At 56.2% G+C, this 27,782-nt stretch overlaps 12 protein-coding genes across 12 annotated transcripts; 6 read left to right on the plus strand and 6 right to left on the minus strand.

Annotated features, from left to right (window-relative positions):
- Positions 1-678: 678 nt before the first annotated feature.
- On the plus strand, positions 679-2,391 carry E0L32_007352 (uncharacterized protein; the record flags this gene model as incomplete). The annotated part of the gene is made up of 1 exon (XM_031142086.1): positions 679-2,391. The coding sequence occupies one exon, from the start codon at positions 679-681 to the stop codon at positions 2,389-2,391; it is 1,713 nt and encodes a 570-aa protein (XP_030993565.1).
- A 131-nt stretch (positions 2,392-2,522) lies between these two features.
- E0L32_007353 (uncharacterized protein) lies at positions 2,523-4,693 on the minus strand (the record flags this gene model as incomplete). The annotated part of the gene is made up of 2 exons (XM_031142087.1): positions 2,523-3,872; positions 3,944-4,693. 2 exons carry the CDS (start codon positions 4,691-4,693, stop codon positions 2,523-2,525), a joined length of 2,100 nt encoding a protein of 699 aa, XP_030993566.1.
- An 867-nt stretch (positions 4,694-5,560) lies between these two features.
- E0L32_007354 (uncharacterized protein) lies at positions 5,561-6,709 on the plus strand (the record flags this gene model as incomplete). The annotated part of the gene is made up of 1 exon (XM_031142089.1): positions 5,561-6,709. One exon carries the CDS (start codon positions 5,561-5,563, stop codon positions 6,707-6,709), a length of 1,149 nt encoding a protein of 382 aa, XP_030993567.1.
- Positions 6,710-7,339: 630 nt separating this feature from the next.
- E0L32_007355 (uncharacterized protein) lies at positions 7,340-9,202 on the minus strand (the record flags this gene model as incomplete). Its single annotated transcript, XM_031142090.1, has 3 exons — positions 7,340-8,637; positions 8,732-8,931; positions 8,985-9,202. The coding sequence occupies 3 exons, from the start codon at positions 9,200-9,202 to the stop codon at positions 7,340-7,342; spliced, it is 1,716 nt and encodes a 571-aa protein (XP_030993568.1).
- A 1,243-nt stretch (positions 9,203-10,445) lies between these two features.
- E0L32_007356 (uncharacterized protein) lies at positions 10,446-12,152 on the plus strand (the record flags this gene model as incomplete). Its single annotated transcript, XM_031142091.1, has 7 exons — positions 10,446-10,480; positions 10,581-10,603; positions 10,672-10,899; positions 10,953-10,999; positions 11,056-11,142; positions 11,194-12,027; positions 12,087-12,152. 7 exons carry the CDS (start codon positions 10,446-10,448, stop codon positions 12,150-12,152), a joined length of 1,320 nt encoding a protein of 439 aa, XP_030993569.1.
- Positions 12,153-15,382: 3,230 nt separating this feature from the next.
- Positions 15,383-16,527, plus strand: E0L32_007357 (uncharacterized protein; the record flags this gene model as incomplete). Its single annotated transcript, XM_031142092.1, has 2 exons — positions 15,383-15,443; positions 15,527-16,527. The coding sequence occupies 2 exons, from the start codon at positions 15,383-15,385 to the stop codon at positions 16,525-16,527; spliced, it is 1,062 nt and encodes a 353-aa protein (XP_030993570.1).
- Positions 16,528-17,140: 613 nt separating this feature from the next.
- Positions 17,141-17,785, plus strand: E0L32_007358 (uncharacterized protein; the record flags this gene model as incomplete). Its single annotated transcript, XM_031142093.1, has 1 exon — positions 17,141-17,785. One exon carries the CDS (start codon positions 17,141-17,143, stop codon positions 17,783-17,785), a length of 645 nt encoding a protein of 214 aa, XP_030993571.1.
- A 308-nt stretch (positions 17,786-18,093) lies between these two features.
- Positions 18,094-19,089, minus strand: E0L32_007359 (uncharacterized protein; the record flags this gene model as incomplete). The annotated part of the gene is made up of 1 exon (XM_031142094.1): positions 18,094-19,089. The coding sequence occupies one exon, from the start codon at positions 19,087-19,089 to the stop codon at positions 18,094-18,096; it is 996 nt and encodes a 331-aa protein (XP_030993572.1).
- A 1,261-nt stretch (positions 19,090-20,350) lies between these two features.
- Positions 20,351-21,062, minus strand: E0L32_007360 (uncharacterized protein; the record flags this gene model as incomplete). The annotated part of the gene is made up of 3 exons (XM_031142095.1): positions 20,351-20,376; positions 20,540-20,679; positions 20,902-21,062. 3 exons carry the CDS (start codon positions 21,060-21,062, stop codon positions 20,351-20,353), a joined length of 327 nt encoding a protein of 108 aa, XP_030993573.1.
- A 725-nt stretch (positions 21,063-21,787) lies between these two features.
- On the plus strand, positions 21,788-22,792 carry E0L32_007361 (uncharacterized protein; the record flags this gene model as incomplete). Its single annotated transcript, XM_031142096.1, has 3 exons — positions 21,788-22,072; positions 22,136-22,339; positions 22,412-22,792. 3 exons carry the CDS (start codon positions 21,788-21,790, stop codon positions 22,790-22,792), a joined length of 870 nt encoding a protein of 289 aa, XP_030993574.1.
- Positions 22,793-23,427: 635 nt separating this feature from the next.
- On the minus strand, positions 23,428-24,188 carry E0L32_007362 (uncharacterized protein; the record flags this gene model as incomplete). Its single annotated transcript, XM_031142097.1, has 4 exons — positions 23,428-23,589; positions 23,697-23,759; positions 23,876-24,101; positions 24,166-24,188. 4 exons carry the CDS (start codon positions 24,186-24,188, stop codon positions 23,428-23,430), a joined length of 474 nt encoding a protein of 157 aa, XP_030993575.1.
- A 382-nt stretch (positions 24,189-24,570) lies between these two features.
- E0L32_007363 (uncharacterized protein) lies at positions 24,571-26,137 on the minus strand (the record flags this gene model as incomplete). The annotated part of the gene is made up of 2 exons (XM_031142098.1): positions 24,571-25,999; positions 26,073-26,137. 2 exons carry the CDS (start codon positions 26,135-26,137, stop codon positions 24,571-24,573), a joined length of 1,494 nt encoding a protein of 497 aa, XP_030993576.1.
- Positions 26,138-27,782: the final 1,645 nt, after the last annotated feature.

Genomic DNA, 27,782 nt, shown 5'->3' on the forward strand with positions numbered 1-27,782 from the left:
TGAAACACCCGCTCTTACTCCATGCACAGAAAAAGATGAAGAGAAATCAGGGTTATGGACTACACAGGTGTGTTGTTGCAAGGAGGTACTGAGATAAGGAATCCACGGATGCTTGGTCATGAGGTCTCAAACTGGCAGTTGGTCAGTTGACAGCGGATTTAGCGGAACCATCCAGGTGTTCCGTACGCTAACCCATATCAGTTTCAGGGCTCGAGATGGAACTCATTGCTCTCATCAGTCCTCGCGCTAGACATCCCCTAGCGCATTTCACCTCCTTCTCTCTCCAAAGAGAACATTGAATTTTTTGGGGAGAGGCGAACACCAATCAACTTGCTGCCATTTCGCCATTAGTCAAAATTTTAAGACGGTAGCGCATCTCGATACAGACTTGCTCACATCACTTATACAACGTTCACCAAAGAAAATCTCGTTGAGAGAGTCCGAACCCGGGCAGCGGCGACCTGAATACGCCTGCTCATCTCATCGAAAATTTCTTCACAAAGCAACGTCTGGTTCTTCATGCGGACAGCCTGGATATCACAACTGACCAGACCACTGTTGGCGACTTCAAGACCCAAGCTTGGACTCATTCGTTTTCAACCCAAGACCTTTTCTACTGGAATTGCTCTGAGATCAGTGACGAGCAACCGACTCGACCCAGCGGCTTTTGCAAAACTCATGTCAGCGGCACCAGGCAAGAGGCCGCATCAGAATGATGGCGGCGGCGGCGGCGGTGGTGGCGGCCGGCGGCCCAAAAAGTTCAGCAAAGGGCGAAAGCAGAAGCCCGTCAAGGAAGGCTCTTCAGAAGAGGTTCTCATGGCCGACATCCAGTCCATGCTAGCCGCCCAGAGGCTCTCCTCGCCGCCACCAGAGGAGACCAATGGTGCGCAAGAGGACCCCCTTGTGGTTCTTGCGTCACTGCCAGAGCCTGGCACCGAGGTTGACGTGGAAGTCGTCGAGCTCTCGTCTACTGGCGACGGTCTGGCCCGCCAGCCAGGATCGGACAGAATCTACGTCGTCCCCTTCACCGTGCCCGGGGACACCGTCAGAGTCAAGGTCTACAGGCACTTGCTGAAGGAGCAGTACTCCGTGGCCGACTTCATCTCCGTCACCAAGCCCTCGCCCCTGCGCGATGACAGCAGGATACAGTGCCGCTACTTCGCCAAGTGCTCCGGCTGCCAGTTCCAGATGCTCGACTACCCGGAGCAGCTGCGCCTCAAGAAGCGCATCGTGGAGAAGGCCTACAAGAACTTCTCCCAGCTGCCTCCGGAGCTCTACCCGGAGATCCTCGACACCATCGGGAGCCCCTTGCAGTTCGGCTACCGGACCAAGCTGACGCCGCACTTTGACGGGCCTCCCGGCTTCCGCAGCCGGGGCAAGCGCAAGGCCCTGGAGAGCACGCCCGACATCGGCTTCATGCAAAAGGGCTCTCGCAAGACCCTCGACATTGAAGACTGCCCCATCGGCACCGACGCCGTCAGGAAAGGCATGCAGAGGGAGCGCAAGCGGATGGAGAGCGAGTTCAGCAAGTACGAGCGAGGCGCCACCATCCTCCTGCGGGAAGACACCAAGCGCTACCCCAAGGGGTCCGAAGTGCCAGAGGAGGAACTGCCTTCCGACGCCGTCAGGGTCGAGACGGACGCCAACACCGACATCAAGACGTGCGTCACGGACAGCAACGCCACCACCACAGAGTACATCGACGACTACGTCTTCACCAACCCGGCCGGCGCCTTCTTCCAGAACAACAACTCGATCCTGCCCGTCTTCACCTCGTACGTGCGCGACCACATCCTGCCGCCGTGCCCCAAGCCCGGCGCCAAGCCCGTCAAGTACCTCATCGACGCGTACTCCGGGTCCGGCCTCTTCACCATCACCCTGGCCTCCACCCTGCCCGGGGGGTCGATCGGCATCGACATCGCCGCGGGCTCCATCGCGTTCGCCCGGCGCAACGCCGAGCTCAACAGGCTCTCCGAGTCGCAGTGCAGCTTCCTCGCCGCCGACGCGCCCGAGCTGTTCAAGAGCGTCAAGTACGACCCCGACGAGACGGTCGTCGTGCTGGACCCGCCGCGCAAGGGCTGCGACGCCAGCTTCCTGAGGCAGCTCATGGAATTCGGCCCCACGCGGGTCGTGTACGTGAGCTGCAACGTGCACACGCAGGCGCGGGACGTCGGAGTCCTCGTTAGAGGCGAGGTCGATGGCGGTGCTGCAGAGGGTGGTGGCGCCAAGACGCAGTCCAAGAAGAAGAGAGCGAGGTACGAGATCGAGAGTCTTCGCGGCTTCGACTTCTTCCCGCAGACCGGCCACGTCGAGGGAGTAGCAGTCCTGAACAGGGTGGACGAGACTCAGGATGAGGCTCAGGTGGAGGATAAAACAACGATTGAGTCATAATTTCATGTACTACAATGCTTCTGTCATAGATACCCCGCTATCACAATGATGATGATGTCCATCCACCCCCAACGCCGTCCAACTTGGCTGAAATACACCAGATGCCATCTTGTCATCCGTCTTGGAACACGCTATACCTGCTCTATGAGAATCTTGATTGCCTGAACAGTGATTTCCACAACCTCGGCCCTGCGGCTCTTCTTGGCGCACTCGGTCAGGATGCTGACGCCGTTTTCTTGCTTGACCTTCTCCCGCGCGAGCCGGCCCGTCTCACCCTCGGCAGAGATCATGTTGTAGACGACAAACACGCCGCGGTGCCGCAGGTCCTCGCTGTCGTCTGCACAGAGGCCGAGGACGTTCTCCACCCCGCGTTCGCGCGAGACAATCGCCTGCACCACCGGCTCGTAGGCGGTCAAGCTCGCCAGGGCGCCTCCAGCCGCGCTCCTGGTGCCCTCGTCCTCGGCGTCCGCCAGGGCGACCAGGATGTGCAGCCGGTTCTTGGCCTGGACGCTGCCGTCCGCGTAGAGCTGCAGAGCGTCGACGCCCTGGACGAGATTGCAGATGAGCTCGACGCAGGCCTTGGTAACGAGGTTGTTTGGGGAGAGGAGCTGCTCCTCGATGTCAGTCCAGGCTGTCCTGACGATGCTCCGGCGCGTGTCATCGTCCGTGGATGCCAAATTTGTCAGGGCCATGAGCGTCTCGAATGTAGGCAGTAGGTCTCGAGTGTCGGCAGCGGGATCGGGGTTGATGAGAGAAGTCAGGGGTCGAATAGCAGCACTTTGCGGAACCGGCCTTGTTCCTCCAAACACGAGGCTCGGGTTGGTGGAAATCAAAACACGCGCCAGCGCCTGGGCCGCCATTCGCTTTGTCTGGGTTTCTGTTGCCGGCAGGCTATCCCAGGCATCGATCAACAGGCGAACGGCTCCCTGTTGTGCCAGCTGGCCCCGCAGACTAGTCGTTACTGAAATGGAAAAGATGATGGAGATGATGAGTGTAAGGGAAGCCACCGAGCCGTTCTTGCTGTGTGACACGAGGACGGGGGTGATGCCCGCCTCGAAGACTCTCTTACACCGTGCAGCGACATGCTTGTCGTCATTCAGGGGTTGGGGTTGTATTTTCCCAGCTGCGTTTGCGTATGCCTTGAGCTGGCTGATGCGTTTCTCCTCCTCCGACTGAGTTGGTTGGTACCTCGTCAAGTTGACAAAGATGCTCAAGGCGCCGTATGTCAAGGGCGACTTGGGAGGTGCATCTTGGAGAGTCTTGACTAGGCTTGCGAGAAGATCTTTGTTCCTTGCTAGATCCTCCTTGATCTGGGGTTGTAAAGAGGCGTACGCCAGGCCCTCAACGGAGCTTTGGCGGCCCTGCTCCGGGTTCGAAATCAATACCTTGGTGAACATCTTGCTCAAGTCCTCGATACTCGTCGTCGCTTGCTCCACTCTCTCCCCTGTGATCTCGGTCGTAGACTTTGGCGGTTGTGTTGCCTTTAGGACTACGGTCAGTCAGATTTGTTGCGACACGGGATCGTCTAACCACGATGGAAGGGTCAGCATACCTTGAGCTTTGCCAGGACGACAGCTGCAAGATGCTGTACTTGCTCCGAGTGCCTCCTCATCGAGATAGAGCCTTCCTCGAGGTTGACATCGGGATTGGCGGCATACATGTCCCTCACAACCTCTTCTGGATCTTGATCCACGACCTCCTCGAGCCACTCCAGGCAGTACTTCTGAACGCCCTCACGGCACGCCGTGTGCATGCAAGCGGCGTTGAGCATCTCCAGACAGGCAGTCTCGACTTTCCTGCTCTTCCACTTGCGCCTCATGAGAGGACCAAGGCTCGGGAGAAAGCCTTCGCTCAGGAACAGTTCTGCTGTCAGGTCGGGGACGATGGGGAAGATGACACCAGCCACGCAAAAGGCAACGATGTAGTCATCGTAGGTGCCCCGTTTGACTCGGTCATAGAAGAATTCGGAGAGCTTCTTGGAGCCATCGTCTCCAGAAGCCTTGAGGTAGGCAGAGGTGGCAAGAGTAGCATGACCCCTCACTACGTCTTGCTGTCGCATGTCGAGGTAGCAGAGCAGAGTGTCTACGCAGTCGCCATCAATGACTGTGCAGATAGAAGATTGGCCTTTGCTAGTTGCTTCGACGTCGTCATTAAGCAGCTTTGTAAGCTGATCAAGGTCTCTGACGGTCTCGTCGTCCTCCTTGCCTCCCTCCATCAGACCGGCAAACAGCAAGAGAGTCTGATCATCTCTGCTCAGGTTCTGTTGCTGCAGGGCATCTGTGGACTCGGCGACTGTAGCCATCGCGGGCGGTGATATTGTTGGGTTGATTTCACCTTGCTGTTTGCTGTGCTCTGTTTGCTTTGACTTTGTCAAGTGATAGGGTGTGTGCGAGCTCAAAGCACCAGAACCTAGGCACCAGACAATCAAAGGCTGTCGATGATATGTAATGAGGTGCCGGTCAGGGGAAGGATTGGTGAGTAGATGTCAAATGATGTTGAATTCACATCAGATCCAGACTGTCTGAGATAATGTCTCGCAATTTATGGCCAACCCCCCAATTTCTCCCCAATCTTTTTTGCTGTGTCGTAATTGCTGCGCATAATATGCGCGTGGTGGTACCTCTTGATACGCGCCATGGTACCTAACCCAGTGCGGCAGTAAACTGCCCCTCCTTTGGCAGAGCTAGGTGCTATCAATGTGCTCCGTCAGTACCTAGCAGCATCATCTCACTAATCCCACCACGACTATGGTGGGGGGTTGGACCCATGGATGGATCAATCTGGACAGCTCGCCCATCACGTGTGCCTGGAGCCCGTATCTCTGGGCGCTTATCAGCCGCTTGACTAACCCCTGCCTAGGCAGATCTTAGCTAGAGTGATGCACTAGAATCCACTAAAACGATAAACTGACATCAGCTAACTGACTGGAGATCCATCCATCATTGATTCAACATAGAGGTAGGTATCACCAACTCTAGGCTCCAGGTGGCTTGGTGAATAACATCCTTTCTGCCTCCACCTGTGCCTATGCAGGACGGCCAACCCTGGCAGGGACAACCTCGTTCTTCTACTACAACAGAGTCCCTCCCATCTTCTCTTGAACCGTGGCGTTTGCCTGGTCTCTTTCAAGACCTAAAAATCTAGCTCGGCTGCCTCTCCATAGGTCACAATGGATGCAGTCGATGCCACAGCTCACTATGAAGTGGTCACCTCGGAGGAGGCACCCTCGCTCCTGACGATAATCCTCGACACGAACCCCCGTGCCTGGGCCGCCCTCTCCTCCACCCTGCCCCTCAGCCGCGCCATCGCCAACATCCTCGTCTTTGCAAACTCGCACCTCGCCTTCAGCAGCGGCAACCGAGTGGCCGTCATCGCATCCCACAGCCACCGCGCCGAGTGGCTCTACCCGTCACCCTCCTCGAGCCAGCCCCAGAGGACGCGGCCGTCCGGTGGCGCCGGTGGTGAAGATGTCGACATGACGGATGCCCCGGCCGCCGCCGCCGCCGCCGCCACTACTGACGGAGCGACGACCAAGACATCGGCCAACAAGTTCCCGCAGTTCGCGGAAGTCGAGACCAGCTTGCTCAAGGCGACGAGGGAGCTCATCGCGAGCACGGCAGAGGCAGACCTCGGCGAGACGACGACCCTGATATCCGGCGCCCTCACCCTGGCCCTCGCACACATCAACAAGACCTCCCTCGCCTTCCCGTCCACGCGGTCAGGCTCCGCCACAGATACCAAGGGCACGCGGTCCAAGGCCGCCGAGAAGGCCGGCCTCGACGCCCGCATCCTCATCATCTCCGTCTCCGACTCGAGCCCGGCGCAATACATCCCCACGATGAACGCCGTCTTCGCCGCCTCCCACTCGGGCATCGCCATTGACGTGCTGTCCCTGCGCGGCACGGCGACCTTCCTCCAGCAGGCCTCCTTCATCACGCGAGGCACCTTCCTGTCCGCCGAGGACCCGCAGGGCCTGCTCACATATCTGATGTTCGGCTTCGGCGCGACGTCGAGCAGCGAGGACGCCTCGAGCCTGATATCCCCGAGCACCGACGTGGTCGACTTTAGAGCTGCGTGCTTCTGCCACAGGAAGGTGGTAGACACGGGCTTCGTATGCAGCATCTGCCTGAGCATATTTTGCGAGGTGCCAGAGGGTGCAGAGTGTCTGACGTGCGGGACAAAACTCGCCCTGGGCTCCTACGGCGCCAAGCCAGCCGTTGTGCCCCGGGTCAGGAGGAAGAAGAAGCGGCGGATCGGTATCAACGGGGAGACGCGAGAGGAGACGGGTAGTGCCGCTGGGACTCCGCTCCCTGCTTGATTGCTGCTGATCGGGGAGTATTTTTTTCATGCATGTAACAGGTCAAAAAAAGCATTCTACGGATCAAGGGAATCAGTCCATCGGCGTCTTATGATTAGAGGCGGGTATGCTCAGTATAGAGATATTCGTACGTGTATTAGCTATCTAGGGGCTCGTAGAAAGGCGAGCATAAGGGTATACCCACTACGGCACGGCATTCATTTGCATGCTCAATATTATGAAGCATGAACGGACGAGATCACAGTCATTCCCCATCGTGTTTTTTTGTGAATCCGCTCATCCCAGCTCGCCGCCCGGTGCTCACAGCCGTACGGTGCAAGGCATGGATATCGCGCCCTTCCCAACAGACCAGCCATCTCGGTCCTCTGTCGTCCCCTTTCTCGAATTGTTGGACTGGTCATGTGCTGCAAGTCTAGATCCGTTCGCGAAGGCATCGAGGCCAAGCTTGCAGCAGTAATAATGATAAAGGTGGTACAGTCGATGATCGTACCTTGTCCGGTCTTCCATCTAAGCAACTCGAGTGTGACGGAAACAAGCTGTTTCCTGCGCACTTCAGCCTTTGCCAACCTCGAGGCTCAGCATGGGACACTGAGTGTCCCGTCACCCAGTCAAACGGTCAGACTCCACAACTCAATCTCGGGGTATCTTCCTCGCTCCTTGGGCCACCTTGCCATGCTTATTAAGCCTGGACATGACGCACCGCGGCGCCTTGTCCTTCGAAGACATGGAAGCAAGAGCAAAGGAATCGGTGCTGTGTGCAAAGTGGAAGTAGTATCCGGTGCGCGTCTTCTTTACGGCCATGATTCCGATGGCTCCCTTGGAGTTTTGATCCTTCACGCCCGGGTGGCCGATGAAGTCGTCCAGAATCGTAGACTGCATCAGTTGGGCCTCATCATATTCGTCGACGAGCTGTCCTCCCGGTCCAGACCGCGCATTGTGGTACAGCCGTTGAGCGCAGGTATACGCTGCTATTGTGGTGGCCATGTGCTCGCCGGTGCCGCTGGTCACGGCAGCCACGCTCGTCTCGTCTTCGTCATCGGCATGCACCGGCAGGACTGCACTTCCGATTCCTACAAGGGCTGCTGGGCCGATGCGGCCGCTGTGCTTCATGCCGATTCCACCAGAGGATGATCCGGCTGCAATGTTGCCCGACTGATCAACGGCGATAGCACCAATAGTGTCCGTGATCAGATCTTCGACATCGCTTGTGCCGTCACTCGCATGAGGAGGTGTCGAGGCGTTGCCCTTTCCAGAGGAGCTCCGACCAATATCCTCCGGCCCGTCGTGACGGGAACAATTTTCCAGCACGGCCGCTTCGGTGTTCGTGGCCAAGGGTGGAGAGGCAGTCCCAGCTTCGTGATCCTTTCCATCCACCCTCGTGCGCTTACTTGGGGAGCCCCTCGTCTTCTTGGCTTTCATATCTCCCATGTAATTGAGAGGGCTACAGCTTGAAGCTTTACCTCCATTTCCGACAGTGGTGGTGCTCGACTGTGAGGCTCGACGAGTCGGAATCGGAAGCGGTGAGCCATCCTTCACCGGAGAGGGGGATCCTGGATGAGGTGAGTCCGGCTGACCTTCGTTGAAGGTACCAGTGAGGATCGCGTTGATATGATCCCTCTGGTCAGGGAGGGGAATTTGTTTCGGTGGTCGCCACTTGGTGGTCGATGATGCCTCGCTCTCTTCATGCTCGTCATCTGAGGAAGGGACCATAGATTCGGCTCGCTTCAGGTCCTCGCTCCACCTAATGTATCGGTCTTTTGCGTTTCTAGAGATGAGGAAGTCGTTGGGGACGATGGGAATTCCATGCTCCCGGGCGAATTCTGTAGCGCCATTTCCCACAAGGATATTGGGGGGGACTCGACGGAGTGAAAGTGGCTGGTTGGCCCTGTCGAGGATGAGTTTGGCGAGCGAGATTGGATTTTTGATGTCTATTCATTGCAGTGTGAGTGACGTAAGCCGTTTGCAGGTATTTTTGATGAAGATAATAAGGGCTGGGATATAGATGGACATAGGTTTACATACGGGGTACTGCACCACATGCGCCACTCCGGCCAAGGTGGTCAACAATAGTTGCATCACATTCGACCTTGCCATCGATTGACAGGTTGCTGCCATAGCCTGCGTTAGTGATCTCCGTATCTTCCAGAGACCTAATGGCAGCTTCCACAGCTTCAGCAGCTGTTGCGCCTGCATTGAGGAATTTCATGGCAATGTGTGCCGCCCTGAAGTAACATCAGTATCTCGTCAATGAGCCAAGACCGAGGACCACACTTACTCGCTGCATGCACCTAGATGAGCAGCCTCATTTGCGGTGCTGTGGAAGCCTGCACCAGCATGGATGAAAATCGCCGTTGTTGCCTTGGACTTCTCGACATTGTCCACTGTGTCGTCTCCAGTGACACGGACATTGGATTGTGTAGGTTGAGTCAAGTACCAGGGCCGGTCCTGAGGATAATTCCGGCTCTTGACCGCCGAAGCATAGCTCTTTTTCATTATTTCAGACTCTGCGTTGAGTTGCAGCCCCTTGAACTCTCTTTTCTTCCAGTCACTCAATTGAGATGAACTGTTTGCGTTGCTGGATCGGTTGTGCTCCCCAATTGGCTCGCAAAGTCACAACAAACTGTCAGGATGGTATGGCTTGTGAATCGACTCAATAGTTCATGTCGAGGTAACGAAGCCCATGAGCAAGAGAGCAATGCTGAAGTCCAGTATGTTTGAGATCGCAAAGGGGGTACTGCAAGGCTGGGCAGAAAAACTATCGAGATGGTGTAGCGCAACGCTGGCTGGCTTGTCCGCTCGAGCAGTGGAAGGAATGCTAGCTAAGAAGAGCTGGTCCGTGAAATAATGATTGTAAAGATGACCGAATAACTGAGGTGCGCGTGTGAAGGAGAGGCGCCTGGTGTGCAAGGAGTGTTGACGGCAAAGGCAACCCCTCGAAGAGACGAGGTCGACGTATGGGAGAATATTGCAGCCCAGTAGAGATAGAGAGCAAAGTAAGATGATTGTGAAGGAGATGGTTTGCAATAAAATGTGGTGGCATCCGAGAAAAGAAATCAGATGAAGGAACGTTCGAGGGCAAGCTAGGCCGTTTCCTCAGCGGCTCAACTTCGGGTCAGGTTGAGGCGCAAAAAAATAGTCTTGAAGTAGGGCACACCCCGTTTTCGTGTCTTGTCAGAGGAAGTTGTGAGTCGGCATGGCCATTGCTTCCATCCGAAGATTGATCTCGCCGCTTGTGTCTGGCACTTCCTGGTCACAATAAACTGCATGAAATCTGCTTTTCTGAAGTAAGAAATCAACCATTGATCGGCAGGCAAGGGGCATTCTCCCAGCATGGCTACGAGATATGACCTCGAATTGAGTAAGGAGCAAGGGCCTCCAGTATCTCAAAATATGCAAACAGATGCCCAATATCTGCCATCGCAGCGAGACTGAGGAGTCCAGCAATTCCAGCAAAGGTTGGAGGAAGGTTTAAAGGTGAAATGATACCTGATTGGCCATCAGGTCAACACGGATCTGGAGCCTTGGGTTGTGCTTATGTAAGGATTGCGGGGCTTTCCGCACAGCAGCTGGGCAGCACAGCCCGGCTGGACAAGGAGCTTCGCCAGCAGGCACGCACACATCATGGTCCAACCCCACCACCCACGTAACTCGCCCGTCTCTCTCCTAACAACCCCCATCATCACCGACCCCTTGTCTGGATAGTCACGGAGCTGCGCATAGCTCCAAGTCTTGCAAGATGGCCAACCAAACTCCTGCCGTTGTCATGGACAAGTGAGTGATCTCAGAAGCTCAGCGAGCGGGACTGCGACGGCTGTCACTCGGCCGCAACGTCATCTTAGGGCGCATTACTGACCAACCTCTCTCTCTGCAGCGGCACGGGTTTCTCCAAGCTAGGTATGCCTCTGTCTTTTGTGCGGCTCTTCAGAAACTTGGTTTTTGCTGACCTTGACTCTTGTCTACAGGTTTTGCCGGAAACGACTCGCCCTCATTTGTTTTCCCAACTGCGATTGCGACCAAAGGTCCTGCTGCCGGTAGCGGTGGCTCGGGGTCGGGTCGCCCTGCAGTTGCCAACAAACCGTCCTTCCTCACGGGAGGCGCCGGTCCTGGCGGGCACCTGCAGGCGAAGCGAGGAACCGAAGACCTGGACTTCTTTATTGGCGACGAGGCTATTGCAGCTTCATCCGGGCCTGGTTCGTCAGCTCCGATACCTTGCGGGCGAGCATCATGGCTAAGTTACATCCAGGCTACGGAATTCACTACCCGATTCGTCACGGTCAAATAGAGAACTGGGTATGTTTGGTCGGAGAAGACCGGTGTACATTAGGACAATAACTAACAGGGTGCAGGATCATATGGAACGTTTCTGGTCCAACTCGATCTTCAAGTACTTGAGGGTAGAGCCGGAAGACCATTACTTCTTACTGACTGAGCCTGTATGACACCGTGGCTATTGCTTCAACATATCATGTGCTGATTACCTCTAGCCTCTAAACCCTCCGGAAAACCGAGAAAACACCGCCGAGATCTTCTTCGAGTCTTTCAATTGCGCCGGCCTATATATTGCTGTGCAGGCAGTTTTGGCTCTTGCCGCCTCGTGGACTTCCTCCAAAGTCCAGGATCGATCCTTGACGGGAACCGTTATCGACTCCGGTGACGGTGTCACCCATGTCATTCCTGTCGCTGAGGGCTACGTCATCGGATCATCCATCAAGTCGATCCCGATTGCCGGTCGCGACATTACCTACTTTGTGCAGTCGCTTCTCCGAGACCGCGGTGAGCCGGATTCATCTCTCAAGACGGCACAGGAGATCAAGGAGGAGTATTGCTATGTCTGCCCGGATATTGTCAAGGAGTTCTCGCGCTTTGATCGGGACCGCACCCGCTTCCAGCAGCACGTCGTCACCCAGCCTGGCGGTCGACAGGTCACAGTCGATGTTGGCTACGAACGCTTCCTCGCACCCGAGATTTTTTTCAACCCCGAGATCTACAGCTCCGACTTCCTCACACCTCTCCCGGTTGTCGTTGATGGCGTCATTCAGTCTTCGCCCATTGATGTCAGGCGAGGCCTCTACAAGAACATTGTGCTTTCGGGCGGCAGCACTCTCTACAAGGACTTTGGTCGGAGATTACAGAGAGATATCAAGCAGCTGGTCGACGCCAGGATCAAGGCAAGCGAAGTCCGCAGCGGTGGCGCCAAGAGTGGTGGACTCGATGTCCAGGTCATCACCCACAAGAGACAACGACACGGTCCGTGGTTTGGAGGTTCTCTGCTGGGACAAACCCCGGAATTCCGGTCATACTGCCACACAAAGGCAGAGGTAGGCCTACCCTCCCACTGTTTGCTCGTATTGATCTCCCAAATCTGACCATGCACTAGTATCAAGAGTATGGCCCGAGTATCGTTCGGCGATTCGCGCTGTTGGGTGGCCCTGGTGGCTCGTAGGAGGTTTCGCAAGGACCTTGGGGTTGCGTTTCGGAAAAAAGCCATAGACGGTGCAGATAGTTCTGGCTTCGGATCATGGTAGGAGATTTGCCAATACATTGATTCAGCGTTTTTCAAAACCCCTTTCGTCACGATGGTGCTCTCTGCAGATGCTGAGAAAACTCTTGAAGGCGTTCGTTGAACTTGGGGACGTCAAACTCGGGCATTGCTGGAGCAGTGAGTTGGCTTGCTACCCCAGGTCCTACTAACTAGATGGAGCAGCCGTATCCAGGCAAGGAAAGGGAAGAGCTGAGGTAGGCATCCATATGCGGCCACCTGCCATGCCATATGCAGCTAAGACCTCGTCTTCCAGCCACAGCATGGAGACATGTGGATTCACATTGACTGTCCGGTCGGCCGGCTCATCTGGGCAGTCTCCAAGTGGCATTCTGCGAAACATCACGGGGACAGACGGGCAGCACCAGCAGAATGTCATCTCAGCGACAAGCCGCAAGCTTGGCTCTCCGCCGTTCCGCTCAGGATGGCGATTGGTCGTGCAGCATGGGCTAGCGAGAATCAAAGACGGGAGCCAAGAGGTGGGATCTTCCACAAGCCCGTCGCCGCATCTTGCAACCAGGACTGGCTCCAGATTGGGGGGGTGTTCCAAGTGCATACCTAGTATGCTAAGACGTGAAAAGGCAAGGTGACGGATCCGGCTGGCTAGCTAGTGCAGGACCAAGGGCAATCCAGCTATTCTCCGACTCGACTGTTTCTCCGCCTCATCACACGGCATCTGGTGGTATCCCTTCACCCTAGATGAGATGCCGGTGACTGGGGTCCTGGAGCCGCAGATGCCCCCCAAATAATGCAGGCGTCGTTCCAGTGAGCAGCCTTGTTCGACTATCCGCTAAACCCCCGCGGGGACCCCATGCGCACCCACTCCTTGTCCTAAATCCTACCTATGCAGTAAGATGTTCCCCGTGGAGGTCTGGTCGTGACGAGGGACGGCACTCGGTGAGGATGAGGTGCAGTAGGGTGCCTAGCGCTAGTGCTTCGCTCCGTCCCCCCGCGAAACGCTCAGGTGCAGCGCTGAGCGCATTGTGGGGACTGTGTGCCTGCTAAGACATGACTCGGCCTCGGTAACTAGGGACAGCTGCTTCGCTTCAACGGAAGCCTTTGTGGTGCACGCTACTCCAGACAACTGTCGTTTCTCCCTTTTGCGCAGCCCCATCACCTCCCCATCCTCCCCATCCTGGGAACGACTGGGGGGGAGATGGGAGGGAAGCGTATGCGGGGTAACTCATACCTGAGAATGGAGAACGGGGATCTGGGGAGAAATGGATGCAGGAGGAGAGGAACAAGGTGTGGTTCTGGTCTACTGCAATCTGTACTTCCTCTGATGGTGCGTGCATCTCAAGACTTCGGTCCCGAATTGTCCCATATTGTTTGTATACAGGCCAAGAAATAAACAGAGGTAACCTAAGCGTCAAAGGATGGAACCCGTTGAATGCAGAGCACTTGTTGTCTGCTACGGCAATCCCTCTGGGCCACTGTCGGCATGTTGTTCGCGATCTGTAGTATAACAAAACGATTGCTCTCATGGTTTTGAAGAGGAGCATACGCAGGCAAGTTGAGGACGAATGCGGTAATGATCCTGTGCGGAATTGTTAGAACCACAGAACCTCGAGTCGAGGCCCGTTCACTGTACCAACAGCATCCATGGCATGGATACCTATAGCTTCCAGCCTCTCTCTTGGCAGGCATTGGCACCCAGGACTCCAAGGAGCTTGAGCTCAGGCTGGCGCGGCACCACCGGGAGTCGGTCCTGCAATCGAATCGTTGATGTGTTGCTCCAAATCGCATACACGGAAACTCCATCGAAGGTCGTTTAGGTAGTTCCGCCTTAGCTGGTGCTGCGGCCAAGCTTAGCGCCTTCATCTCCTCTCCAAGGGTCCCCAATTCTTCGGCCCCTCCACGGCGACGGCGGTGTTCGCCGCATCGAAATCGCCCTTCGAGAATCTCTGCAGACAGGGGGTCGGCTGCGTCAGCGTCAGGAGATCCGGATCTCATGCTCTTTTTTTTTCTTCACTCCGTATGCGGTCCGCAGATACGGCCAAGCTGCCACGCTTCCATACCTACATGTAGTATCACACATACGACGAGCAATCACTGCAACGTCTGCTACAACGCCACTGCAGCCCACTCTTCCTTGTTGAAGTTCCGCAGTTGAGCCGTTGCCGGAGCACGCACTGGAGACCGTCCACCCCCGAGCCCACCTGGATGTTCAGCCTTTCCGTTTCCCTGGCCCTGAATCGCTGGACCTGAGTCGCCGGGTCCCACACACCACTGGTGTGCTTCTCAAAATATAGGTACCTACCTACTTGTACTCCGTAAGTTCCACTGCAATGGTGACGATCTAGCGTGCCTTGGGAGCTATGGCCATCCACCTCTTAGCAACCCCTCACCAGGTGGGCTTTCCGTCCCTCCATTGTCCGTCTTGCTGGTGAGGGGCGGCGCCGTGCATCGGTCCAGAGGAGATTGGAGAATGCAGTGAGATGGATGACGACGAGCTTAGCCCCGTGCCCTTTTCTCCTCCCGCCCAGCGCCTGGACCTCTAGCCGCAGGAAGAGAGCAGCTTGCTTGCTCCGGGGATGGGGTATCTGCCTGCCTGCCTGCCTGGGACCAGGGGAAAGGTGGTGATGTAACAAAGGGCAGCAAGTGACGGGTCTTCGTCGGTGGGACGCACGGTGCAGGGCCCTGCAAGAAGGGAAGCTTGTTTCCTGACAATCCGGCAGGCAGGAGAAGCGTTCTCGACCTGGGCGTTCGAAGGTGATGTCCAGGTCGATTTGTGGGGAAATGCGACTCGATCAGATCATACGTTTTGGCTGGTGGTGGGAAGTCGCTCCCTCTTCCCGGCGCGCCGTCCGTCTGCCCCATCACCAGATTCCAGAACCACACCATGGCAACGCCCTCTCCTATTCGTTCTGTCCCGCGTTCTTTTTTTTCTCCCCTTTTGTCAAGACGACTAGCTTCATATTCGGTCCTGATAGACAGACACCTGGCTCCTTGAGACATTTTTTTTGTATATAAAGATCGTAGCCTTCTTCCTCCATCTCGACCTATCTTTCCCCCATCCTCCATCCCTCTCTCCTCTACAACAAGACTGAAAGCTTGCGAAGCTTAAATAGACTAATTACATCACTGAAACCACCACCCCGAAAAGACACCCCGCAACCAAAAGTTTTGAAAACATGCCTTCCTACGATATCCCCACTGAGCAATGGGCGCAGGTCCTTGAGAAGACCGGTGGCCGTAAGTCCAAAAACCCAACTCTGCTCCCGAGAGAATAGAGTACGAGCGGACTGGGAGATTAACACGCGGGGTTTGCTGTGCAGCCGTCGTCTACAAGAAGATCCCCGTCCCCAAGCCTGGCCCCGATGAGGTCCTCATCAACGTCAAGTACTCTGGCGTCTGCCACACGGATCTGCACGCCGTGATGGGCGACTGGCCCCTGGCCACCAAGATCCCGCTGGTCGGCGGCCACGAGGGCGCCGGCGTCGTCGTCGCCCGCGGCGAGCTCGTCTCGGACATTGAGATCGGCGACCACGCCGGCATCAAGTGGCTGCACGGCTCCTGCCTGTCGTGCAGCTACTGCCAGAACGCCGACGAGCCCCTCTGCGCCAAGGCCCTCATGTCGGGCTACACCGTCGACGGCTCCTTCCAGCAGTACGCCACCGCCAAGGCCGCCCACGTCGCCCGCATCCCCAAGCACGTCTCCCTCGAGGCCGTCGCCCCCGTGCTGTGCGCCGGCATCACCGTCTACAAGGGCCTGAAGGAGTCCGGCGCCCGCCCGGGCCAGTACGTCGCCATCGTCGGCGCCGGCGGCGGCCTCGGCAACATGGCCATCCAGTACGCCAAGGCCATGGGCCTGCACCCCATCGCCATCGACGCCGGCGACGACAAGGCCAAGAGCTGCAAGGAGCTCGGCGCCAGCGCCTTCATCGACTTCTCCAAGACCAAGGACATCGTCGCCGACGTCAAGGCCGCCACCCCCGACGGCCTGGGCCCCCACGCCGTCATCCTGCTCGCCGTCTCGGAGAAGCCCTTCCAGCAGGCCACCGAGTACGTCCGCTCCAGGGGCGTCGTCGTCTGCATCGGCCTGCCCGCCAACGCCTTCCTCAAGGCCCCCGTCTTCGACACCGTCATCCGCATGATCCAGATCAAGGGCTCCTACGTCGGCAACCGCGCCGACACCGCCGAGGCCCTCGACTTCTTCGAGCAGGGCCTCATCAAGTGCCCGTACAAGACCGTCGGTCTGAGCGAGCTCCAGAACATCTACGACATGATGCACGACATGAAGGTTGTCGGCCGCTACGTCGTTGACACCAGCCGATAAACGGCTCTCCCCCCCATCATCTCCTTGAATGTCTCGAGGAGGAGGGAGGAAGCTCAAAAAGTAGAAACAAGGGCTGGCAAAAAAAAGAGAGAGAGACATCTTGTGTGTACAATTGGATTGGTAACACTGGGAGTGGTCAAGAGGCACCAGAATGCTGAGACGAGAATTCAAAGGCGTGGAGTTTACTGGGAGGCCAAACCGGATGGCGGACGGTTGGTGGGACGTGGTTTATTAGCCCAAAGAGGCGGCGGGGAGTTCAGCAACGAGATATCAAATGAATGAAGCGATATGATCTTTTTATCAACATACCTGTTCCCTTTTGGTTTCCGAATGTGAAATGCGTGCTGTTATGAGGGATTCTGAACCGAACCCGCCGATTACCCTCTTGTCGGTCTTACAATTGCCTAATCCGGCCACTCATACGCATCTTCTCAAAAATCCACTTCTGCAGGCATCGACATTTCGCACAGATGCAGCAGGCAGTTGCATTTTGATTACGATCTCAATTGCTCTATAAAATTTCTCGCTCTCCTCTCTTACTATCCATCTTCCTTGAACGACTACTCTTTTACTCTAACATAGAAACCTGGGGTCAAACAGTTCGTTTCTTAAGATGTCCACATACTCACCGCCAACTACACTCGAAATCCATCCGTCACTCGATGCCTTTAGAGTCCCTATCCGGGAATATCTGGCGAGCACGAATCCGCCTCTTGCGGGCCTCATTGTGAGCGCTCTCATCTTCAAGCCCGCCAAAAGCCACACGGCCAACGGCGGAGGTGCCCAGCGGCACGGAGAGAAAGACCGAGTGCTTCTCGTTCAGCGCTCCGCCACGGACGGCTGCCCCCATCTCTGGGAGGCACCGGGGGGCGGTGCCGAGCCGGGGGTGGACGGGAGCCCGCTTGACGCTCTCGTCAGGGAGGTAAGGGAGGAGACCGGTCTCACCGTGGTCAGAGTCCGCGGTCTCGTCGATGCCGAGACGGAGTGGACTGTGAAGGGGGGGGCGTGGCGCAAGGCCAGCTTCGAGGCGGAGGTCGAGGCACACGACCAGACCTCTGATATAGAAGCGGATACTGTGGACGTCGTGCTGGATCCGGCGGAGCACCAAGACTATGCTTGGGTGAGCAGGGAGGAGTTGGCCGGGGGCATGACTGCTGACGGGAGGGAACTGAACATAACATTTCCCACCCAGACGGACATTCTGATGAAGGGCTTTGATCTCCGAGAACGGACGGATTTGAAACTCGAAGCGCAATAGTCTAAGAGAAGTTTCGATGCAGAGCTATGGGCAGGGTCGAAATACAACAGGCCATGAACTATCATCCGAGAATTCAACCAGTCGAGAAAATATCCCCGAATCATTACATAATTTGGCTTGTCGTAAAACTTGCCACTAATCTGGACTCCTGAAAATAAATAACACACAATTTTGCCTTCTCAAATATGCCTGCCCTGAACATACAAGGCCGCTCTATGGCTCTATCCTATCTAATATCGTACAAACGACGCCTCCGCGCGTGATATGCCCTCACAACGCTTACCAGTCCGTCCCTTGGTCCTCCCCGCCTAGGGGAAAACGTCGCAAGGGTCCCGAGCATAGGTCGCCTTGACGGCGGGCCGCTCCTTGTTGACCGCCATGACGGCCCACTGCGCCTGCGGGTGGTACCCGCCAAAGTGCCACTCGAGGCAGCGCGTCGCCCCCGTCTGCCGGACCTGCACGACCTTGACGGTCTGGAACTTGAACTTGGACCCGAAGAAGGCGCCCAGCGCGGCCCGGCCGACGAGCGCGTGCGGGCCCTCGAAGCGCACCACGCGGCTGAGCTCCCGCGACGGCGGCGGCGGCGGCGGCGGCGGCGGCGGGGCGGCCGCCCCCCCTCCGTTGTTGAGGTCGTCGTGGCCCTGGCCCTGGCCCTGGCCCTGGCCGGCGACGTAGTCCGGGCTCTCGGCGTAGCGGTTCCACTGCGCGTGCACCACGCGCCCTCCCACGGCGAACCCGCCGCGCTGGCACACCTGCAGCAGGGCCCGCGCGCCGGCCCGCTTGAAGAAGACGACCTTGGCCGCCGACAGGAAGTGGCCGGCGGGCGGGTCCGGCGGGTTGACGTGCGAGTGCCAGATGCGCCCCGTGACGGGGCCCAGGGCCTCGAGGGCGCCGATCAGCATCGCGACGTCGCATCTCGGCGGCAGGTTCGTCAGGAAGAGGCTCGTGTTCTCCGCCTCGGGCACGGTGGCGGCGGGGACGGCCCGCGGCTCGTTGTTCTGGTAGGGCTGCGCTGCTCCGGAGTCGTTTCTGAGCGCTTCTGATGGCCTGAAGAACTGGCCCTGGAATGCCCGGGGAGCCGTTGGGGTCTTGACGGTCGAAGGCTTGTTCTGCGGCATACCCTGAGGTGTCTCTTGAGGCTTTGCTTGAGGCACAACTGGAGATACTCGGGGCTCAGGGGGTAGGGGTACGGTGGCCGAGGCCATCATCTCTGCATGTCTGAGGATAGCAGCATCTATCCTCTGTCGGAGGCTGAAAGGGATGGCGCGGAGCTTGCCCTCAACCTCTGAAGCTTGGTCAGGCATCTTGTCGTGTCATCTGTTGCAGAGTTGGAAGGATGCTGGTCGATGTGTCTCAGATGCTGGGCAATGAGGGTGTTGGCTGACTTCTGAAATGAATAAGCAAGGAAACGCCCAGAGGACAGCGCTTTGCCTGGCTTTTATTTTAGACGATAGGTTTATTAGACATCTTGAATATATATTCACTCTCCACTATTGTGTGTGTTTGAAAGTTACCATCTGCTTGTCGTTTGTTGTGAATACGAAGCGACTATATAAGTGTGGCCCTGATGATTCACAACTGGAAAGCGAAGCGTTAGACTTTGTTGGAACAAGGGGTCATGCATACTTGACTCAAACTAGTGACTGGTATCACTCAACTTTTATAACAGAGTAGTTGTTGACAAGTTGGCAAGTAGAGGGCTTCTAGTGCTGGAGTTGTATATGGCAGTTGAGTAACTTCAATGACACAATGGAAGCTGAGTTTTGTCACATTTAGGTCTTTCTGTCACTCTTTCAATGAACCATCAACAAGCAACAATGATGGTGTCTTTGTTCTTTTCCCATACCTTTCAGTGCCATATCAGACAGTTGGCATGAATGTCTCGATTGAATTTCCCAACAAGACGATCAAATAGGCAATGAAAAGATCCTCAGCGAGAGCATCTTTACCACTCTCATTTGAATTGGGCAGAGAATTCAGCATGGAAGCAGCGTGTGACAAAGCAAGCAAACTGTTCAAGATCAATTTATTGATCTACATATGGTATCTAACAATGTCACAGCATTGATCTGTTTCCCCTCCCATAAAGCGAGATCTCAACACAAAAGATACGAGTCAAGCAGAGTGTGGGGGATGATGCTTCCTCTTCCATCCGTTATAGACATTCAAGTCACGGACACGAAGGTCTTCTTGAACGCATATGCTTAGATGGGGCTTTGACATTTCACGGGTTGCAGGACAAGAGCAGGAGAGAAAAGAAAGAAAAGGGGTAATGTAACCCTTGACCTATCTGAAGCCGACTGCTGGCTTATGCATGTCATTGTCTGAACAGAAGCCTGACATCGTGACAGCCTGCGAACAATCTGGTTCGGTGTACCTCAGACTTGAGGTCTGTAGAACCCAGCATGACATGCTAGCGCGGCTCGTACGTTTTACAGAACACAAATCAAGCGCACTCAGATGATAGCTCTGAAGTTCAATCTCACAATGCTGATGAGAAGCACGTCGCGATTGCAGGCCGGTCTAAAAGCCCGGTACTTGTTGCTCATAATGACTTGGTTGGTGTCAGTTGGAGGGTTCCAACATGCGTACTGCCATGGTGTGTTAGGCGTTCTTTGATGTTGTTCAGCGTCTTGGTAGTTATCGACCAATATGGTACGATCCAGTAGTGATGGACAAGTGAGATCATGTTTGTTCTGTAATCGAGATGAGCTTCTTGCCTATCGTAGAGGAACGAACAAAAGGTGCACTTACTGTCCAGGCCAAGGTAGTCGGCAGCCATGAGAAGCTCGAGGCACAGCTCGGTCGGAATCTCCATGTCTGGCACATCCTCGTTCTCGCGGTTCTTGTACCAGTAGTGGAAGTACTCTACCACCTTCTCGAGGACCACGCCACTTGACACAGGTCAGCCTCATATGCAGGTCAAGAACAACCACAGGATCAATGCTGATGCTGAACGTCATCTCAGATCAAGTGTAGTTGAAGCTCACCCAGACCGCAGCTGTGAGAACAGAACGGTCTTGTCACAATTCAACAAAAAGTGTGTTTTCGTCATTGGAAATATCTCCGCAGAAAGGCTGCGACACACCTGAGGGCGAAAGATGTGCGATGCTTACCTGATCTCTTCAAAGACACAGCGGCCAGTCCTGGCCTCCGAGAACTGACTCTTGGGGTCGAGCATGCTCTTGATGAAAGGGCTGACCATCGTCGCATCTCGCTGGACGACGTACTCGAAGCCATCACTGGAGACCAGGGTGATGAACTTGCCAGGGGCCATGGTGCTCGTCAGTTCTGCGGTGCCTGCTTTGCTGAAGAGAAGGCTGATGTTGGATTTGGCAAGAGAAATTAAAGTACAAGTAGAGCAGCAGCCTGGCCAAGAAAAAAAAATTAATGAAAGGGAAAAGGAAACGCGTGCACGGTCCAGCAGCACAGAGCCAATTTCATTTAGGCCAAACGCGTGCAAGCGCCCAGGCGTTTACTGCCCCAAAATTAAGTGGTGCTGGAGGGGCAACAGGGCTAGTGATAGCCTCCACTGACCACTGAAGCCCACGCCCAGGCCCTGAAGCTTATGCCCCTGGTGTTGCATCATTCAAGCTGAATGGCCCCACTCGCCCTGGCAACCCCACCAGTCACAAAGATCTGCCGGACGGTTGCCCAGCCGACATGTTTACCTGGGGCCAAAGTCGCAATTGCCCAGTCGCACTGCGCCGGATTCTCAGACTGACTTGGCCGGCAGAACCAACCATCCACAAACTGCGCTCATGAGATTTGACCATTCTTTCCATCCAAGACGATAGCTTCAGGAGTATCCATCTCATCTCCATTCCGAGCGCATCCAATATCGATTCCTTCTTCAGCAAACGATTCAAGCTGCATCAACTGTCGCTCAGGAAGCCTGCCCTCGGGATCAACATCTCGACTTTGCGCCCCGTCGTAGTCGATTAGACGAGGACGAATCGCACCACAAAAGCGTACGAGCAGCTGCCCGTTGGGGCGACAAATATGGCGTCTTATCAATACCGCAACTCTTACTACGGACAACCTCCCCAGGAAAAGTACGACGGCGGCTTCGATCGACGTCCTACCGGCGATAGGCGAGGCGACAGGTCGGCGAGGGCCAGCGACGGCACCGTCAGCACCATGATGAGCACATCGACAGGCCGGGAGTCGTCGGGGACGGCGATGACCGAAGGCCCTGCCTACTCCAAGAAGATTGTTGTGGTTGGCGATGGCGGCTGCGGAAAGACGTGCCTCCTGATCAGCTACAGCCAAGGATATTTCCCCGAGGTATGAAGTCGAGCGCGGCTGCAGACGTTGCGAGGGGCGGTTACTGACGAACTTCCAAAACAGAAATACGTTCCTACCGTCTTTGAGAACTACATCACATACCCGACGCACCCTCCCACTGGTAAGACCGTCGAGCTGGCTCTTTGGGACACTGCCGGACAAGAAGAGTACGACCGCCTACGGCCGCTCTCTTACCCCGAGACTGACCTCATCTTTGTCTGTTTCGCCATCGACTGCCCCAACTCTCTGGAGAATGTGATGGACAAGGTAAGTCTCTTAGACTAGCTATGGCTAGTCACTACCCGGTAGTCGGAATCCTTTGGCTGACAACCCACACAGTGGTATCCTGAAGTTCTACACTTCTGCCCCTACACCCCGCTCGTCCTTGTCGGGCTCAAGTCCGACTTGCGCTTCAAGAAGACCTGCATTGACATGCTCAAGACCCAGGGCCTGACGCCCGTGACCACGGAGCAGGGCCTTGCCGTTGCCAAGAAGATGGGCGCCCAGTACATGGAGTGCAGCAGCAAGGAGATGAAGGGCGTCGACGAGATCTTTGAGCGGGCCATCCTCACGGTTGTGGCTAATGACCGGAAAAATCTCGAGATGCAGGCCGCCGCCACCTACGGCAACAGCTCAACAGGCGGCAACAGCGGTGGCGGCAGTTTCCCTGGCGTCAACGGGCCTCCTAAGAAGAGGAAGAGAAAGTGCATCGCCTTGTAAGGGGGAGACACACGACCAGGCGATGTAATGACTCTACCACACCACACTGGATGATCCTGACGACCTCTTTTTTTTTTTTATTTATATTTTGTTTCATGATCCGGAGGATAGAGGGGTATGTGGGATGCTTGCTGGTGGCAGAGCAGAATGAGGAAGCACCATTATTTGGTGCGGTATTGATGAACTGTTGAGTCTTTTCTCATCATTGGGTGGCCACCTTGCCGTTCCCCGAAAGGGGAGGCATCTTGACGCTGCAAAACCTTTCTTGTAACCAGTTTATTTGATCTCTTGCGGCTGTCGGGATGAGAGGGCGGCTTCGGTGTTGTACCATGGAAACACTTTTTTTCTCTCTCTCTTCTTGTTCTTCGACATTTTTCTTTTGTAGTATGGATTTCCTCTCATCAGGGAATGGGACGGGCTCGGACATAAACGAACAAACTTCATCATCTTCACGGTGCCCCTTTTATTTCTCAAATGTGCCATGAATAAACATGAATGATTTCGTGATCCGTGTTCGTAAGATAAAGGGTATCGAGAAAGCAGGCAATTCCATCCTGTGCAGCACACACCATCCTCTCGCATCTCTCCCTTTCATGCCGTAACCATTCAGACTTCGTCGCGCGCTTATTGATGTTTCAGCAGCTGGCCCGGCTCCCGGCGTTTTCCCGTTCCCGTTCCTCGGCACCGCCGCCGCCCTCATTCTGATCCTGCGCCGCCTTGCCGTCCTCCGGCTCCTTGGCCATGACGTTTTCGAACTGCGACCAGAGCGCCTCTACCGAGGAGAACTCGTTGCCGACCTAACCATGCCACAACCAGGTCCACCGGTCAGTCATTTACATCCCATCCCAGGCCCCCGCGCCAAAAAAAAAAAAAACGAAACAAATGGCGAAAAAGCATCACATACCGCAATGACGGCCTCGAGCGACCGATTCAGCTTGTTGACGTTGGCCAGGACATGCTCAAAACTCTACACACCCAGGCCCCCGGCCATCGAATGGCGCAGAACGTTAGCAAAAAGGGGGGCGAGCTCCTGTATAGCCGAGGAAAAGTTCCCGGTTGCTGGGGCTGGCTTGTCAAACTGACCATGGCGATGTCCCCGATGAGCGCCTCGCGCTGCTGCTCGAAATAGGTCTTTTCGCGCCCGGAGGCGTCGGCGGCCTGTGGGGGAGGCCACTGGTTCGCAGACATTGTTTCTTCCTTGTTTCCTTTTGCGGCCGAGGGGGGAACCCGAACAACAGAACTGATCTCTTCCGGCCGGTCTATGTCGCGTACTGGATCTCGCACGTAGTTATCGAACGTGCGCGTGCCTCTTATCGATAAGATCGGCCAAGTTGTAAGTGGTGGGGTAACAAAGTTGCCCATACAATAAGTACTTCGCGTGTGAGGGGTTGAGCATCTCGGCTAGTGGCGGCGAGGAATAAGCACCTAGATTCGACTCTCAACTCATGTCATGGGCATTCAGTTCTTCGAGTATGCATGGTAAGGATAGAACCGACTTGGGGACAGGAGCCTTCACTTTGTTACTCTGCATCGGAAAGCGCGAAAGATGTTTTGAATTTTTGTTCAATCTCATTTCAGGAAAAGCTAGGCAGTTCATAACTAAAAACTCCTCATGGTATTAAAAATACACCAAGGTACCATCATGACTTTTCAGATGTTTCACACACTCTGATGTTTGTTCTTTCATCCTCGCACCATTTTGGCTCATTACCATAGCCAGACGTCTTTTCCCCCTCGCAATCCACACACCAACAAGCCTTCTTTTTGCTTTATCCAGCTTAGAAGATAGCCTCGCCCAGGCGGATGGCAACCGACTTGTTCTGGGTGTAGTTGGCCAGGGCAGCCTCGCCGAGCTCGCGGCCGATGCCGGACTCCTTGTAGCCGCCGAAGGGCAGCTGGTGGTGCAGCATGTTGTAGCAGTTGACCCAGACGGTGCCGGCCTTGAGGCCGTTGCTGACGCGGATGGCGGTGTTGAGGTCCTGGGTGTGGATGGCGGCGGCCAGGCCGTAGGTGCTGTCGTTGCCCATCTTGATGACGTCCTCCTCGTGCTTGAACTTGGCGATGGCGCAGACGGGGCCGAAGATCTCCTCCTGCATGATCTTCATCTCGGGGGTCACGTTGGTGAAGATGGTGGGCTGGATGAAGTAGCCCTTGTCGCCGTGGCGGCCGCCGCCCGTCTCGAGGGTGGCGCCCTCCTGCTTGCCCGAGTCGATGTAGCCCATGATGCGGTCGTACTGGATCTGAGAGACCTGGGGGCCCTGGAAGGTGTCGTCGGCGAACGGGTCGCCGACCTTGTTCTGCTGGGCGCGGGCCTTGAAGGCAGCGACGAACTTGTCGTAGACGCCCTCCTGGACGTAGATGCGGCTACCGGCGCAGCAGCACTGGCCGTGGTTGAAGTAGATACCGAAGTTGACCCAGGAGACGGCCTTCTCGATATCGGCGTCGTTGAAGACAATGTTGGGGGACTTGCCACCAAGCTCGAGGGTGACCTTCTTCAGGTTGGAAGAGGCAGCGGCCTTCATGATGGCGCGGCCGACAAGGGTGGAGCCAGTGAAGGCGACCTTGTCAATGTCCATGTGGGAGGCGACGGCAGCACCGGCGACCTTGCCGAAGCCCGAGATGATGTTGAGGACACCGGCGGGGAAGCCGGCCTCCTTGACGAGGTCGGCGAAGACGAGAGCGGACAGAGGGGTCTGCTCGGCAGTCTTCATGACGATGGTGTTGCCGGTGGCCAGCGCGGGGCCGATCTTCCAGGCAAGCATGAGGAGGGGGAAGTTCCAGGGGATGATCTGGCCGCAGACACCGAGGGGCTCCTGGCGGGTGTAGTGGAACATGTCGGGGGCAATGTCGATGGTCTTGCCCTCGATCTTGTCGGCCCAGCCGCCGTAGTACCGCAGGCAGCCGGCGACGGCGCCGACGTCGCCACGGGCCATGGTGATGGACTTGCCGTTGTCGAGGGACTCGACCGAGGCGAGCAGGTCAGCGTTCTTCTCGCAAAGCTCAGCGAGCTTGATCAGGTAGATGCTTCGCTGCTGCGGGGTGGTGTCCCTCCAGGTGGTGTTGAACGCCTTGCGGGCGGCGGCGACGGCAATGTCGACATCCTTCTCGGTGGCCTCGCAGACGGAGCAGATGACCTCCTCGGTGGTGGGGTTGACGACCTCGAAGGTCTTCTTGTCCACACCCTCAACCCACTCGTTGTTGATGAACCTAGGAGCCAGGGGCGGGTCTGATTAGAAAAATGTATGGTTTGTCTTGAAATTGCTTGTTGTAGGGAACTTACAGGCCGGTGGGCTGCTTGTAGGGGCCGGTGACCGGCGTCTTGAGCTCAACGCTGAGGTGAGACATGGCGGCGATGTAAAGTGGAATAAATCACGAAAACGATCTCTGTCAATCGAGCTGGCTTGTTGGGAGGTTGCAAGATGTCTGAGAGACGGGGGTATCACAAAAGGAGAAGAGCCTGGTTGGATTGGAGGAAGAGAAGAGAGATGAAGATGGATTGGAGTGGCCAGGAAGCTCCCGGGACGTCTCGTTTTATTTAAACACTTGGGTGGGAGGCCCAGATGGCCCGGTTGCTGCAGCAGAGGAGGAGTGTCTCTGGCTGGTGGCAAGGAAGGCGGATCTGGATAGCTCGACGGTGACGCGGGGACGGAAGCTTGGGAGGCACACACAACGCAGCGACAGAGCCATACAGAGACCAGACCGGCGCAACCTCGAGAGCGGGGTTGATGGAGGGGGGCCAGGGTGGGCAGGAGAATGACGCCGACCAGCCCTAGCAGCGCTCGCGAGCACGGCTAGTTCTGAAATGGCGGCAGGCCATCCACGAGACCGTGCGATCCGCCCCTCATGACGGGCGAGTGAGGTGTAACAGAGCCTCGCAGGATGGAGCAGCGTTCCGTTTGACCTGGCGCCGCAGGTGGGAAGCGCCCCATATCGCGGGGAGACTAGCGAAACGCAGGTCGATGGGGCCCGGGATAAAGGGCCCTTTCGTCCTGCTGCTTCTTCCTCAATGCCGAGGACAGTCGCCGGGGCACCTGGCCATGCGTGCCTTACCCCTACCTAGGTACCTAACCTAGGGCCCTACCTACCTTACCTAGGTACTCGCTCGAGCAGCAAGCGACACCGACCCCCGTCCGTTCATCGCCGTCGTCGCTGGAGCGGAGCGGGGACCTCGCTGTGCTGTGCTGGCATCATTATCATCTTCCCCATGCTCTCTCAGTAAGCTACCCGCACACACGGACAGCCCCTTGCTGCTGGGAAGAGCATATCATACGGCACTAGTTCCGTACGAGGCGCGAATTTATGCCTTTGAGGTCAGCATAAGCTAAAGTACGGAGTACCTAGGTAGTAACCCCCCCCCAGATTCTGAACTCTCTCCAGCACGGGGTGCATCACCACCATAGCCGGCATTGGTGGAGGATGGTGGTGGTGCTTGTAGGCTACTCCGTACTTGCAGCTGGTGCTTGGATTGGAGGTCTCTGACCCGGCCCACAAGAGCCGTGCCCTCCTGCGAATCGAACTCAAATCTCCAAAAATGACCCAACCAGGCAATCTCATCCGGTGGGGTATTACAAACAGCTCAGCAGTTGATTTATCATCACGAGGTACCCAGATGCCCCAGATCGGCTGGATCTACCGTGCCTGCTACAGTGCTCCCTGACCGTATCGCGAGGCATTGACCAGATTTTACGCGATGACCTCGGGAGAGGCCTGGTGGCAGAGCACAAAGTTACACCTCGCATCGAGGTAGATCGAGCCCGTCGGGTAATGGAAGCCATCTCCAAGGAGGACAAAACGGAGGTGTAAAGTAGGGTATGCTGGGCAGCTCCAAAGTGCTAAAGAAACCGTATTGGCCAACCCCGCATCGGCCGCCAGTGCATGGTGTGCCGATGTGATGTGATCTGGTTTCGACGAATCCTTCCAGAGTAGGTGGTAGGCCAGTCCTCCCCCTCACTACTAGGTAGCCTTGGACACGATCTAGATCTGGAGGCGC

Source organism: Thyridium curvatum, assembly GCF_004353045.1.
Source record: "Thyridium curvatum strain D216 chromosome Unknown NODE_45_length_338668_cov_82.209118, whole genome shotgun sequence".
Lineage (NCBI taxonomy): Eukaryota > Fungi > Ascomycota > Sordariomycetes > Thyridiales > Thyridiaceae > Thyridium > Thyridium curvatum.